Source organism: Athene noctua, chromosome 7 (genome assembly GCF_965140245.1).
Source record: "Athene noctua chromosome 7, bAthNoc1.hap1.1, whole genome shotgun sequence".
Lineage (NCBI taxonomy): Eukaryota > Metazoa > Chordata > Aves > Strigiformes > Strigidae > Athene > Athene noctua.
In genome coordinates, this window is record NC_134043.1 from 17774456 (window position 1) to 17789950 (window position 15495).

Sequence of the window (15495 nt, forward strand, 5' to 3'; positions counted from 1 at the left end):
GGGTGAAGGACAAATGAACTATGGACCCACATTCCCTCTCCCTGCCTGCTCTCCTCCTAGATGATGGGCTGATCCCACAGATCCAACCAGCTGCCCATCCTTGACATTTTCTTCCCTGGCCACAGACAGGCTCCCACCCTTTCTGTCCTCCCCCTTCTCTCGCTCAGGCCAGGTGGATCTGCCCCAGATCTTTCCGCACAGCTGGATGCTGCCCCAAGGCTTCTGCACAGGCAGCACCTCTGCCCAACCCTGAACATGCAGCATCTCCTCCCCAGGGAGGCACCGAGCACCCCAGCACCATGATTCAAGGCCAGTGCAAGCAGACGGCTCCACTCCATAGCCCTAAAAGGCTGGGGAGCAGCCAGGGCATGGCAGCATCACCACCAGCAACCCTGCACCTCAGCTCTGAGCCCCCTGGCTCCCTATACCCCCAGCAGCCCCAACACCAAAACTAGCTGTACCCTTTAAACTTTTTCAAACAGGGCAGCCAGATTTTGGGGGCACAGAGGGACCCCAGCCACCAAGATGGCAATGGGAATGGGCCCTAAGCTGCGTCCCCCCCACTGGAGTGTGCAAGGCACCAGCCAGGCTGCAGACTCTTGTTTTTCCAGCTCCCTGCCGAGGTTTCCTGGAAGGGCCCGCGAGCAGCATTAAACACTTTCTTTTGGAGGAAAAAATGACTCTTCCCTGGCAGGGGGCCAAGTGGCTGACTCAGGGACGGAAGACGGCCCTAACGCGATAGTGTGAAATCAGAGCACTCCTATCTGTGAGCAAAACACTTCCGAAAGCCAGCCCCAAGCTGGGGACTGCTTAACCAGTCCCACTCCACAGCACCCACGCCCCAGCAGCTTCCACAGCGCCAAACCCCCTGGCCGTAAAGCTGAGGGGGGCAATAACACCCAGCACAAGTCCTACCAAGACAGGGCCCCCTCCTCGTTGCTGATTTTCCACTCCAGAATCCCTGCTGGCAGAATCCCAAGGAGGCAGATGAGCCACAAAGCCCCTCCTTGGTTTGAAGATGCCCCAGGACTGCACACCAAGTCCCCTCTGGGCACTCGGTGTGAGAAAGGATGAGGACGGGGGTCCACAGTTTCTCCCAGAGACCCAGAGCTCCTTCATCCAGCCAGCGTAGCCAGGAACCAGACGCGTTTGACTCCGCAACACCTCCCATACAGGGGAAAAGGGGAAGAGAGGGATGGAATCCCTCCCTGTGGAGGGAGAAGGGAAAAAGCATCATGTCCAGGGGCAGCTTCAAGCTGGAGAGGCTGAAACATTGCCTGGAGCCAGGGAAAAGGCCCAGCTTTTCATTCTGATGGCAGCAATGGTTGCCGGTTGGTCCCAGGAAACAGGGCAAGAGCCAGGGTGGGGGCTGGGATAAATAGGGCAGGGGAACAGAAAGGAAAAGGGAATAAATAAATATAAATGAAAGCACGTGGCGCCAAGGGAGAAAATAGCTGGGAAAGGCTTTAATTAGACTGTGGGGCTGGGCACCGCCCCACGGCTGGGAGAAACGTCTTGAAGCGAGTTCAGGATGGTGCATGATGCCATTCACAAAAGGGGGCAACCCCGAGTGCCCTGTCCCACCTTCCCCGGACCCTCCGGCCAGGCAGGGACATGGCAGGGTCTGGTGTCCCCCACCCCACAACCAGTACCAAGGCAGCAAGCGTGGAAGGGGCCATGACACCTCCACCATCAGCCAAGCCCTTGTCCGACGGCTGTTCTGCCCCACGCCTGACTGCCCACCCTGTCCTCATCCCCACGCGTCTCCTGGGCTCAGATGCCAAGAGCCAAATACTGCTGTTCTCCGCCACTCCCACGCCCCCTCCACCATCCTTGGGCCACGCTATCGCTCATATGACTGTCTGTTGCTTGTCACCTGAGAAGTTGAATAAAATCCCTCAAAAAAGAGCAAGGGAAGGGGGGACAGGCTGCCTTAGCTGAAGCAGCCATACCCAGAGCAGCAGGCTCCCAGGTTCCTGTTTGCAAAATGTTTGCAGCTCCCAGCAAGGTCAGATTTCATCCCTGAAGGTCAGAACAGCTACAGCCTGGCAGGCTGTGCCATCCCAGTGTGGGCTGGGTTTGCCCAGGGCTCAGCCCCAGACGCAGCTCTGCTCCAGCTCTATCTGCTCCAGCTGTATTGAGGTGGCTGAGGAAAGCACTGAGCCCAGCCTGGCCCTACCCCAGCTGCCAGGCTCACTGCCCCAGTGGGGCAATGCACTCTCCTCTCCCACCCCAGGACCCTGCAGCTACACCCAGGCGAAAAACTGGTCGAGGACACACACAATGGGAAGGGGGGGTCAGCTCACATCCCCAAAATCCCACACCTAGTGGGGTGTGCCACACAGCATCGTGCACCAGCACAAATCCTGGCTGAAGCTCTGCACCAGTGTAGAGGATAAGGCTGGGGCACCACCGTATCTCCTCTGGTCCTGCCTGCAGCAGCATCCCACCTGCTGCCTCCACTCCCCACCACCCTGGCCCTAGGGCATCTCTGGAGCATCAGCTGGCAGGGAAGATCCTGGGGTCCCAGGACCTTTTGCAGGATGAAGGACGCAGGCTGAGTCCCATGGGGAAGAGCTCAACCCCCAACTCTGGTTTCACCCTGTGCCCAGATATGATGGCAAGAAGTGACCCCAGCCCCTGAGCCATGGGTCACCACAGCCATGAATTCCCCACCCACCCGTCCAGCTCAAAGTAAAGCAAAGTCAGGACTTACCAAAAGGGATGGGAAAGAAAAGATCCCAGGCGAAGAGAAGGAGTGGGCAGCAAAATCCCTTCACCCCTTCCCGCACCAGAGCCTTCCAGGGGGACCTGGTGCGGTGGCAGCTCGAACGGCGTCCGCGGCCGGCTCTGTGTGTCCGTCCAGGACAGGAGCCGACGGCTCGAAGCTGGCTTTGGTTGGCGTTTGTCCCTTTGGCTTTGCTTTCCCTCTCGCGGAGGGAGCTACTCCCTCCCCAGCGCCGTGTCCCGCGGGGCCAGCGAGAGGGGCACCCCGACGGCAGCGGGGTGCCGGAGGGGCTGGGACACGGGGTACCCCAAGACACGGGGCACCCCCGGAACACGGGGCGCCAGACAGGAGGATGGAAGAGAGGAAGGCGGCAGAGGCAGGAGATGGGCAGGAGGCGAGGAGGTGCGGTTGTGCTCCCCTCCACCCCGGACCACACAGGGACGAGCGGGAGGGGAAGGGGAGAGGCACGGGGAAGGCGGCTGGGGGCCGCCCAAGCCTAAACCCCAGCCCGGGTTAACCCCAGAGAGGTGCGGGGAGGGTGAGAGCCAGAGAGGGAGGACAGCAGGACAGACAGCTTCTAGCTATGAATATTAACTACTTCCTCCACAGGCAGGGCTGTGCCGCGTTAACTGTTTCCTAGGCACGACAGACAGACAGATGGACAGCTGGACAGCCAGCCTCCCCACTCCGCACCGGGTGCTGAGCATCACCCGGCTGGATGACAGCACCCCCAATTTGAGAACCCCAGCCCTGCCCGGCTCCTGTGTGCATACATCACACCTGTCCCTAAAAAGCAGTGACACATTGGGGTGGGGATGGCCCTTCAGGCCACACATGATGCTGTAACCCAACCGGGTCTGCAAACCCAAATGTCTTGCTGGAGATTTAAGTTTTTCCATGTTCAATAACTACGTACACACATAAGTATGGATACACCAGCACTGGGTTTGGGATGGCACGTGCTGGCACGTCCCATGGCAGGAGGCACGGCGCAGATCCCATCCACCCCGGAGCTGCCTGCAGCCACAGAGCTCTATTCCGAGCAAAATCCATGCTGAGATAGTGCTGACGATTCTCTGGTCCAGGTGACAGTGAGCCCACCCCGTGTCCAGACCCCAGCTTGAACCCAAGCTCAAGTTTCTGCTCCTCAATTGATCCAACATACTCAGCAAAATGAGAGGCTCCCTCCACTCTAATCCCGCAAATCGTGTTTCCCACACCCCTGCAGATGACGGCAGGGGATGAGAGCAGCGTTTCCAGCCGGCCCCCTGACTCACACCTCTGTTTGCTCCCAGTAGCAGCACATGCCAAGTCAGCATCCTCCCCAAATCTCCAAGGTTTGCTCACTTCTCTGCCTTTTTATTTTTTGCCCTGGTTGCACAGCTGTGGGCAGCCCACGGGAGAACAGGCCGAGAGTTCCCCGCTACAGCCTGGCTCCCTGGAGACAGTCGCAGCCCCATGCAGACAGGCTCCACCAGATTTTCACTTCAAGGACAGTTTAAAGGGGGAAGAGAACGGGATGAGCTTCCACCAGCCTGTCCCTCTCTCCATGCATCCCAGCCCTGCCTGATTCCTAGTCCCATCGGGACCAAACCCCATCAACCCTCCACATCACAAACCCAAATACCAGGTCAGAGGACAGACCCTGCCCTGGGAGCAGCTACGCTCCAGCCGAAATGTCTAGGCAAGCCCGTAGATGCTCCAGCATTTCTCCCACGGGGAATAATAAGAAGCAAGGGGGAGACACTCCCTGTGGATCCCCATGCAGCCCAGCCGGGTCCCCACTGCCCCCCAAAACACCCGTCCCACCAAGCCCTTACCTTGCCGGCACTGGAGCAGAGAGTGGCGGAGAGGGGCGGGATGGGGAGGGGGAAGCGGATTCCTTCGGCTTTAGTCAGCTGGCGAAGGCGAAAGGAGAGCCAGCGGCTCCCCTCCCCTCTGAGCCTGGCCAGGGGATGGATCCAGCCGCGGGGGGAGAGCAGCAGCCTGCCGGCAGCTCCAGCGATGGATTTAACAGCTCTGGCCTGGCCCTGTTGGCTCTCCGCCTCTGCACCGACTGGCTCGCCCTCCTGGGCAGCCTCAGCCCCAGATAAGTGGGGCAGGATTTGACCTCACTACTCCACGAGATGTCCACCCTCCTGGGGGACCAACAGACAACAGCGACCCCATCTAGGGGCTTGCTGCCACACAAAAAGGTATGGATCGGCAACCAGCTCGATTTGGGGGGGCTCTGGGACCCCCTGATCTTTACCACACGGGGTTCAGGCTCTGCTGTGACCTCCCATCCCCGGATGGGTGGGATGCTCATCCTGCTCCCCACCCCGGCCAGCCCTGCCCTGTGCATGGGGCTGAGCTGCTGGGGAGCCCCACGCCAGAACCATGACTCAGGTGGGGATTTAGCAAGTCTCCCACAGATGTTGGATTTGGACAGGCCCCGGCCCCCCTGCTTCCAGTCCTGGCAGGCAGGGACAGAACGTGGTGGGGACAGGGATGGTACAGAGGTGGGAGGAGGTGAAGAGGGGTAGGTGCTGGATGCAGCAGGACCAGCCAAGGTGGGTCCAAGGGCTGGTCGTTACAGGGAGCTGCTGGGTCAGGGACACACACCTGGGCCTTTCGCACTGTCTCACACCACACCAGGATGGCAGAGCCTGGTGTTCCCCCACCACGGTCACACATCCAGACCCTGGGGACAATCCCTCCACCAGCTCCTTGCTGGCCCCAGCATCCTGTTGTCCATCAACACTGTTTTTCTCAGCAAAACCAAACCAGGCCCAAAAATTTCTCCATGGTGATCCTCCAACTAGCTGCAAACCCAGCAGTGCTGCATCAAGCCACAGGTCTCCTGCCTCCCTGGAGCCAGCCTGGCCCCATGAGGAGAGTCACCACGGTGCTGGCAAGCATCCTTCACCCACCCTCAATAAAGGACACCTGAACCCCCAGAACAGCTAAAGGAAGAAGCACCCCATTACTCCCTTCAGCTTCCAAACACCCTCTCGGCCAACCGATGGCTATGGGAACTGTAGCAGGAACTTGCCACACAGCTGGCACCAACCCCAACGCCCCTTCAAGGAGGAGGAAGGAAGGAAGTCAGAGCTGCTTGCCTCCCCTGTGCCATGCGGGGATGGATGACAGACACTGGGATGGAGATGTGAGGTAACCCAGTGCACCCCATTCTCGCTAAGGACCACAGAGCAGCCCAAGCCCGGCAGGCAGCAGGGACCCTGCCTGGGTAAGGCGGGAGAGTGAGCTTGCTGAAGGGGCCAGCCTGTGCCATGGGGGTGGTTCACAGAGCAGCCTCTGCCTGCCAGACCCAGCTGTGTCCCCTCAGCCAAAAAGCAAGATGTGGGGATTCAGATACCCCTCTTATGCCCCCTGCCCTAGGCAAGCTTGGTCAGCCAGCGACCCTGTTGTGACTCAGTTTCCCCTTCCCCAAGCCCCCACGGATAAGCATAGCAGAGGCAAGGGGAACACCAGGACAGGCACCATCCCCAGCCATCCACCTGCCCCTCCAACTTTGGGGTCCCACAGGGTCATCCCACCTGTCGGGCACCCCCCCAGCCCATATGGGTGCCTCATGCTAAGGCAAAGCTGCTGGAGAAAGGGCATCCACCTCCACCGAGAGCAGCTGCAGCCGACAGAGACGCAGCGTGGCAGGGACCCACCGTTTGGCAGGCGAACCCGATCCCGTCGGCCCAGTCTGCGGGTGCCGGTCTGCAGGGAGCCTTCGCCGAGCAGCAGGGACGGGCAGTGGCAGGGACAAGGAGCAGCGGCTGATCCCACCCCGGCACAGGTCCTGGTGCCAGCCTCACCCCCCTCCACCCCCGGCTGCCGCTCGCTCACGCCTGGTGGTGCCAAAAATGTGGCGTGCAATTCCCTGACCAAATAAGGCGAGAACAACCATAAACAGGGACCCCCTTCACACAGCCGGGCACAGGGGTCCCCATCCCAGCCAGGGACGGGCTGGAGAAGAAGGAAAGTGCTGACAAAAAGGGAGGAAGATGGGATCCCCACCGAGCCCCCAGGCAGTCCCAGCTCATCCCCTAACTGGGGCAGTGTGCCAGTTCAAGGTGCCCTCATTCCCCATTGCCACCCTCCCTGCAAGGAGGACAGCCCAGTCAGTGCATGAAGGGACCTCCACAGCCCCAACACCCGCCAAGACCCCTGGCAGAGGACAGAGAGGAGCCCTGGGGTACCTCTGCAGCCCTGCAAGGGGCTGGGAGTGGAACAGCTCTGCTCCGGGGGCCAGAGGGGAACACATGTGCACTGAGCCTCCCTGGTCTCTGCAGGCTGGGGGTGCTGACAGCCAGCCCTGCCAGCTCAGGGCAGGGGCAGAGCCATGGTCTGAGCTCATGTTGAGAACACATGTCCCCTCCCCTAAGGGCTGGACCCACAGTTCCCCAGCTGCCCGCCGCATAGCAGAGCCCGCGTGTCACGAGTTGTCTGTTTACTGGCTCATGCCAAGGCAGGTGCCTATGCCAGATCCACCCCAGGTCTGGCCCCATGTCCCCACTATGGGCAGAGACCCCAGGCACCCAGAGCTGCCACCCTCCCCAGAGAGTCCAGCCGCCCACAGCTCCCACTCAGAGCAGCCGGTGACCTTCAGGGACATCGGGAACCGCAGCTGTCCCCACACCGGGCCAGGAAAGCTCAGGCATCTGCTCAGCCACAGGTGGCCTCGCCACCGAGACGGGGGCCCACCACCCTTCAACATACAAATACTGCTGTTCCTGCCAAGCAGGCAAGGGCAGCAGACTCGCTGCATCCAGATGGGTGCTCAAGGGGCTTTTCACAGCTCCCAGTGATGGTGCAGAAGCTCCAGGGCCAGTGAGGCATCCTCACCCCAGGGGAAAACGAGGCACAGCTACGTCCTGCCATGCTTGTGCCATGAGAAAAGAGCTAGACCTAATGCGGGACCCTGTTTGGTCCTGCTCCAGACAGACTTGGGGTTTGGATTTCCGAAAGCTCTGGGGCATAAATCAGGGCTGGACACTGATCCCTGCAAACAGAGCTTTGAGAGCAAAAGTGCTGAAAAAAAGAGCCTGAGCTCCCTGGCACCGTGGCAGGAGGACAAGTCCACGAGATCTTCCTCTCCCATCCCATAGCCACGCTCCCAGCAGTGGCCACCTGCCCCCAGCTCTGCTGCCCACCAGCATCCCCTTCCCTGGGGTATGAGGGGATTCCCATGGGGACACTTTGGCCACCAATTGCCCCATGAGCCCTGACCTTTCTCCAAGTGCTTGCTGGGCAGGGGCGGCTCAGTCCAGGTGCCCTCTGTGCTGTCCTCACGCTGGATGTTGAAGTTCTCGTACGAGTCCCACCGGATGAGCGGGTCAGATGTGTTGTAGTCCACGGAAACACTGGGCCCATTCTCCAGGTGTTCCATGCCTGGGAAGAGGCAAGACAGTTAGTCAGGGTGACAATGGAGCCAGCACAGGTGGGACAGGGGGAGGAGGTGGAGAAAAGGTGCAGGGAAGGGAAAAAGGGCAGGACCCATAAGGCAAGGCAGGAGAGTCATGTAGGAACAGCGGCACCACAGGAGATGGATGGGCATGGGATGTACATCAAGGCCCTCAAACAAGGTCTACAAGGCTGGCTGGGGCTTTTGGGGTTCCCTAGGGGCAGGCAGATGGACTGACAGCAAGTATGACTAGGTCTGGACTTTCTGGGCAGGGGGGTCCTCCGTTCCCAAGCATCCCCTACCTCTCTCCTGAGCCAGCAAGTGATGCAGAGAGCGGCCTCCTGGACAAGAGAGCAAGGGCAATAGGGCACCCGTGGGTGTTACTAGATCAGTATCAGTGCATGTACCCCTCATCCCACCCTGGTGACAAAGGGACTGCAAATGGGGCAGGGGGAGGTCACAAGGGAGGCAGCAGGGATTAAGGCTGGGGTGTGGGAAAGGGGCCAGCATCCAGCTCTGAAACTCCCCAGCAGTGAGCCAGCCATACCTTGGATCTTCTCGGGGCCGTAGGAAAACACGAACTCCACCTTCCCGTACTCAGGGAAGCGGTCATCTGTCAGGGAGAGAGCAGAGCAAAGGGACCATCTCCACCCATCCCTTCAGCAGCACTCAGACAGCCACCCCAAACATGCCTACAAGCCAGCTCAAGGCCGGGAGCTGGTAGGGGATATCCCAGCACGGGGCAGCATATCTCAGCCCCCAAAACAACCCCAAGACAGCCCCCTCCACGTCGGTACCAGCATCGACAATGAAGGGGATGATGTTGCCACCTGTCCCTGAGTGGAATCACACCCTGTGATGGAGCAGGGGCCAGATGTCCTGGTGAGGGGAGCAGTGTCAGAGGGGCAGGAGGAGGGAGTCTGAAATGGGGTGATGCCAGGGCAGTTACCTCTGAAGGCCTCATCCAGGTCCTCCTTGCCAAAGACAACGTCAAGGTCGTGCACAGCGCACGTGTGGAACTGCACGCGGAAAATCACATCACGGGTCGGGCTGCGAAACTTCTTGTGGTAACACTTCAGCTGCGGAGGAGTGGGGACGGGCCATCAGGATGAGCCCCTGGAGCTGGGCAAGGGGGAACCAGGGGGTTCCAAGGCATGAGGACCACCCGCTCCGAGATGCTCCCCAGGCAGGGAGGTAAGACAAGGCTCCTTACCAAGATATCGCCCTTGAGAAGCAAGCCGGGCTCGATGGTGATGCAGATGCCTGTCTGGCTGTCTCCTTGCACATTGCTGCAGAGAGGGACAGTGGGAGGACGTGAGCTGCAGTGCAGATCTCCCCCCAAGAGCTCCCAGCACTACCTCAGCCAGCACCTTCCACCCAAACACAGCCAGGAAAGGTGCAAAGCACAGAACTGGCTCTCCTGGTGACAGAGAAAGGTCCCATCCCCCACCCCAAGGGGCATCCATTCCCAGGGAGGACAGGAAGGGGAAACTGAGGCACAGATCAATGAGGGTGCTAAAAATCCTGTCTGTGAGGGTTTGACCAGAGTCTGAGTGCTGAGGCTAAGCTCTCGGCCATCTGCCTGGCTCCCGTGGGTCAAGCAGGGCATAGGATGTGGAGGGAGAACTCTCGGGGAAGGCTTTCCTCCCTGCCTTAGTTTCCCTGCCTGAAGCCCTCCCCCACCAGGGCGCCGAGGGGCTGCCTCTGGGTGGTGGCGTCGGCTGTGGGGGATGAGGGAAGAAGGGAATTGGATTTCACAGGCAAGATAAACCTGGAGTTTATTACTGGCGTCCCATAAACAGTCTATTAAAAGCTGAAAGGCAAGGCTGGGATGGCAGTAAATCCCAGCTAACAGGGACGCCCGGCTGCAGGGAAGGGAGATCGTGGTTCAGGGGGACAAGATGGGAGTACCCCCGACGTGAGGGGCTCTGCTGCCTCCAAGGGGGCCAGGAGCCAGGGGTCCCGGGCTGGGATGTGGCCCTGGCAGAGCATCTGGGCGGCCAGAGAAATTGGCTCCTGCTTTGCCTTTGACAGTGCCTGCTCCCAGAAGCAGCATTGGAAAATGGTGTTGGGGGTAAATCATGGGGAGGTAAAAATGGGGGGAAACATTTTCTGGGGAAAGAAAGATTGCTTTTAGGACTAATCCGGGCAGGAGGAGCAGCTCTTTGGGCAGGGAGAGCAGAAACACCTCCATCTCCCAGGGAGGTGTCCCCATCCCTGTCCCCACTCCCTCCAGGGACACCCAGCCCCAGGCTCTGTGCAGCCCCAGGCTCCCTCTGCTGATACGCAGAGTCACTACAGCCCTCCCAGCAGAAGGGCCCACTATGTCCCACTGTAGCCAGTTACTACCTCCAAGGAAAAGAAAGCCCCTTTTAATCAGCTCCCTGCTCTCCAAACAGACAGGACAGGGCGCCAGAACACTGGGAACTTGGCCTTGACCCTCTCTCTCCATCTCCCCCAGCTTGCCAAGCCCCCTGCACTGCGCAGGAGGGAAGCCCCACGGTGAGGAGATAGTTACTAGATTCCCGAAGTGTAGACGGGCTGCATGGCCTGGTAGATTTTCAGGAAGGGCCGACAACCTGGAAGACATCAAGGCGGGGAGAGAAGGCATGCTGCTGTTAGCCGGCAGGGCGGAGGGGCCGGGGCAGGGATTAGTCATGGGGGAGAAATCCAAACAGGGAGGGAGCCAAGGCAAACAGCCACTCCTCACCCCGGCCGGCCCGCACCAGCCATGGGCAACATCTGGGATGGGCAGAAAGGGATGCTCCAGATGGGATGGGAAAGGTGGGAGGCCCCTATAGCCCAGTTTGGGTCCTGTAGAACCTGGGGCAAGTGCTGGGCTGGGGATAGAGGTGGGATGATGGTCTCTGAGATAGGGACTGCTTCTGGGTACTGGCACCAGCCATGGTGCTATATCCCAAACCCCAACCCCAATCTGGTGCCATCCTCCAAAGAGCCATCCGAAAAGCCTTGTCACCCCACAGCTCACATTAGTGCCCAGCCCCAGGAGCGCTGCACAAGGAGGGTGCCCCCCAAGGGCACCTCTGCAGGGAAAGGGGAGCACCCTGCTACAGTGAACAGTCACAGAGAGGGAACAGGCCCCAAGAAGGAAAGGGAAATTCAAACTGCAGAGGAAATTGTGGAAAATATCCCCCAGGGACATCAAGCCTGGCCAGACAGGTGTGGCAGTGGTGTGTGCATGGGGGCTGGGCTGGGGGGGAGGCGTGGGGGGGACCTACCGCCTTTTGACTCGAAGTTGGGGATGCCGTGCATGATGACGTGGTGGAGGAAGAGGGGCTTGTTGTTCATCTTGATGCTGCCAGACAGGAGCCCACTGAAGTAATGGATGTACCTAGGGGGCAAAGGCAGCTCAGGGCCAGGACCCACACCCTGGAAGGACCCTCCTTGCCCCCCCCTGCATCCAACTACCCTGGCCTTGGGGGAAAATCACACACCAGGACCCACCTCTTCTGGGATGGCTGTCCCACTGGCACTACCTTGTCTTCATAGAAGCGTTTCATGGCAAACCTGTCCAGAGCCTGGTCAGCGCTGTGGGGATGAAAAGGTAGATGAGGTTGAAGGAAAGAATTGGCACCAGCAACCTGGCAGCACCAGGTTGGAGGTGGGCAGTGGGTCCCAGGGTCACCACAGGACAGTGTGTCCCTCTCACCTGGCTGAGATGTTGCTGTAGTGCATGTAGGCAGCCACCACCACCCCCAGCCGGCCACGGTTCCCCTGCGGGCACACAGCAAAAGGGGTGTCACAGGGGTGGTGGTGCCGGCGAGCACCCGTGCATGGTCACCCCACACACGGGCATGCACACACCAGTCCCTATAGACATGCACTTACCCACACACACAGCCCAGCCCTGATAGACACACACCAATGCACACATATGCTAACACCTACACACCCCCCAAGCCACAAACCACCACATTCCCTGCACCTCGCAGCCTCTGAGGCTGCTCAGCCCCATCGCTGCAGTCCCCCGGCCCCCAGATCCCCATTACTGTGCGCCCCAGGGTCAGGGTCCAGCCCACCTTGTTGTGCAGCACCACCACGTTGTGTGCCGCCGCGTTGAGCCACGTGTCCATGGCTTTGCAAATGCTGCAGATCTTCTCCAGGGCCGGGGTGTGCAGGTCAGGCCACCCAAAATCCAGCACCTAGGTGGTGGGAGGGACAGCCAGGTGTCACATCCACACCAGTCTCTGCACCCTCCGAAGCCCCCAGCCTCCCAGCATGCAAAGCCAAGGCACATACCCAGGGGGGGCACCACGGCCTTGCCCTGAGGTGCCTCACAGCCTCTCCCCCAACCCTGCACCCCACTGCCCAGACACCTGCCCTGGGGGGCACACTGAAGTCCCAGATCTCAGCCCCTCCCTGGGTCACTCGGCTCAGCTGCCCAGAGCTCCCCTATGTTCACAGGGATCAGGACGATGCCTTAGGGGAGGTGTCCAAGAGGCCCCAACAGTCAGGTTTGGGCTGGGGACAGTGTGTGTGGAGTTAAGCTGAGACTCCACAAACTCATTGGGAAGTCCCAGTGCTTTCCCTCCCCTGCTCCTCCACCAGCTAGGTGGGATAGAAACAGTGGTTGCTCCTCCCCCAGAACAGCTTGCAGCAGGGAGCTGGTCCTGCAGACAGCCCTGCCCTGAGCCCCTCCGCTCCCCTCAGCTGTGACTCACTTTGGGGTGAAGTTTGCTGATGTCATGTCTCCGCTCAGAGAGGTTGAAAAGCTTCAGGGAAGAGTTAAAACAGAGTGAGGGGACACCTTCCTCCCTCACTGCCACCCCCCACCTCTTCCTCACTTCAAAGCCTCCCCAAATCCCCCCCCATGAAAGACTTCCCGAAACGCCCAAGTGACGCCTTGCTACTGGGCAACGCAATGGCCAAAAACTCCCAGGCGGTCCAAAATGGACTGAAATGCTTCCAGAAAGGAAAAAATCCATCCATCTTGGTGCAAAGTCAAGCCCAGCTGGAGGCAAAGATGCAGCACCCATCCCCTGCAGCACTCCAGCCCCTGCCCCAGCCTGGAGGGGATTTGGTTGTGTCCCTCACCATGTAGTTTTCCCCATGCTTGGACTTCAGCATGTGGGCCACCTCACGGAGGTTGCTGCAGAAGCTCTGCTCCTCGGCAGCGCTGGGGTAGGAGACGGCGATGATCCGCTCCGTGATGTACACCAGGTCCAGCTCACAGCTGCTCTCCATGGCCGCGGTCAGACTCATGCTCCTGGGTGAGGGAGGGGACCGCTGTAAGGGCACAGCATGGAGAGAGGACACAGTGACCTCTCCCCACCCTGCAGGGCCCCTGGGATTAAGGGAGGTGGACTGGGACATGTGGGAATGCAGTGGCAGGGCTGCCTGCAGCCTTTCCACTGTTCCCAGCCCTGTTGGGGTGTCTTGGGGACCCCAAGCTGGGGATGGTGGGTCATAATTCCCCCTGTCTTCTCCATGGGAAGTATCTCCCAGATGTAGCATATGTGGAGAAGCAAAGTGTTGGCAGGGTGAAGGTTCAGGCAGGGCCAGAGGTGGTCACCAGAAGGGGAAACTGAGGCATCTACCTGGATGTTTTGCGGCGTGACTGCCCGCTCCTGGGGGATTTTGTGGCATCCTAAAGAACCAGAAAGGAAAAGTGAGTTACTGCCCTGACCCAGCCTGCAGCCAGCACAGGGCTCCTGCTAGAACCAGGCATGACGGTGCTGCCGAAGCATCACACACACATCACACTGCACCACACACCGTAACACCCCCAAAATATCACCAGCTCCAAATCCCATCCGCTAAGCATACTGGTGGCACCAAACACCTCGATGGTACCATTGTTTCTCTACCATGGTCACGAGCAAAATCCATCTCTCACAACCCCAGCACAGCTGGGACCAGCCGCCTGTGTGCCTTGGCACAAAGGACCTTTGAGGAGGATGCTGTGGGTTGGGGAACAGTCTCAGGCATGTCACAAGTCCCTCTGGTCTCAGCCAGGCTCCAGGCACACACCTGGCAGGACAGAACGGCTTTGGCCCTTGCTGCCCAAGTGGCGGCAAGGAGCCAGCCAGGCATGACAGTTTGCTTTGGCCCCAGCTCTGCAGAGCCAAACGCCGGGAGGAAATGTTTGAGCTCTCGGAGCAGGAAACTTCTATTTATGCATGTTCTCCAGCCTCAAGAATTTCATCTGCAGCCGGTTTGCTCGGTGACTTCGTGACCTCAGCCGAAAAACAAAGCAGGGTTTCCAAAAAAAACCGCTAAGCAAAAACACACTCACACCTCATTAGTTTTAGTATCTCCAGCTAATAAGCAGGAGTCATTTAAAGACTCATCTCATGTAGGCAGCACATCCCAAGCCCCTGGAAGGATCCAGAAACAAGAGATGCGCCCCACTGCCAGCTCCTAGGATGCCCTTTGTGTCTCCAGAGCTTCAGGACCTGCTGCCACCCTTCTCAGGGCTGTGGCATCCCGCAACCGGCATGCCAGAGGCAACGGGACAAGGTGGGAGAGACTTCTCTGGCACCCTTCGTCTGCTGCCTCCCACCCAGCATGGTCCCAAGGCTGCTCCTGCAGGCAGCCAGCGTCACCCTCCACCGGCCTTACATCCCCCTTTCAAGGTCAGGCTGCCCAGCAGAGCAGAGCCGGGCTCAGCAGCGCGTGGGGCTGAGGACAACAGTCTCTCCCAGCTGAAGCCACTGCGGTAGGTAGCAGCCCCATCCAAGCATCTGGGGGTGTGTGGGCAGCAGTAACGTCTCCACCCAGGTTATGCCCAGGGTTCCCCAAATCTCCTTCTCACCCCAGAAAACCCCCCAGCATCACTGGAGACAAAGAAGTTAAAATGCAGCAAAAAGAGAGGTAAAACCTTTCCTGGGGAGAGCCAGGGTGTATGGAGCAAGCTTGAACCTGAGCATGGGCTCATCCCAGCGTCACCCACCAGTGACCAGGATGGGATCCCCACCATGGGCTCTGTTCTGCCCCAAAACTTCACAGTGGGAAACATCTGGAGTCCCCCACCCTCACCCACCAGCCAGGGAAGACCTGTCAGTCCCTGTCACCCCACCCAGCCACAGCAGCCTCCCAAACCACAGCTTTCCCAACAGAGGAGCTGACAAGGGGCAACCGGGACTTGCCCCCCTCTCCCACGTGGGGAAACTGAGGCACGGGGGGGTAAGTGAGGCTGAGACTCCAGAGCCCCTCTCCCTCTCCATACCTTGACAGCGGCAAGACTCTTACTAATCCAGCTCCATGACATCGCAGCTCTGCTCCCAGAGCCCTCCTGGCCCAGGGGAGCCGGTGCCCATAGCCTGGGCCCTCCAGCGTTCTGCACTCTGGCAGGAGCCCCCTGGCTCTGCCCTGCTCCCCGCCCCCCCCCGATCTAACCGCAGCCGCA

General features: G+C 59.7%; 1 protein-coding gene across 5 annotated transcripts in view; it reads right to left on the minus strand.

Annotated features, from left to right (window-relative positions):
- Positions 1-15495, minus strand: part of TNS1 (tensin 1) — a 69968-nt gene that overhangs the window by 27767 nt on the left and 26706 nt on the right. For all 5 annotated transcript variants that reach the window (XM_074910792.1, XM_074910796.1, XM_074910794.1 and 2 more), the window contains 12 exons: positions 13685-13734; positions 13182-13353; positions 12809-12859; positions 12167-12289; positions 11797-11861; positions 11592-11675; positions 11366-11478; positions 10645-10705; positions 9340-9415; positions 9076-9205; positions 8674-8739; positions 7952-8113 (listed from right to left, as the gene is read on the minus strand). In XM_074910792.1, the coding sequence (XP_074766893.1) occupies positions 7952-8113; positions 8674-8739; positions 9076-9205; positions 9340-9415; positions 10645-10705; positions 11366-11478; positions 11592-11675; positions 11797-11861; positions 12167-12289; positions 12809-12859; positions 13182-13353; positions 13685-13734 (1153 nt within the window). The remainder of the gene's footprint in view (positions 1-7951; positions 8114-8673; positions 8740-9075; positions 9206-9339; positions 9416-10644; positions 10706-11365; positions 11479-11591; positions 11676-11796; positions 11862-12166; positions 12290-12808; positions 12860-13181; positions 13354-13684; positions 13735-15495) is intronic.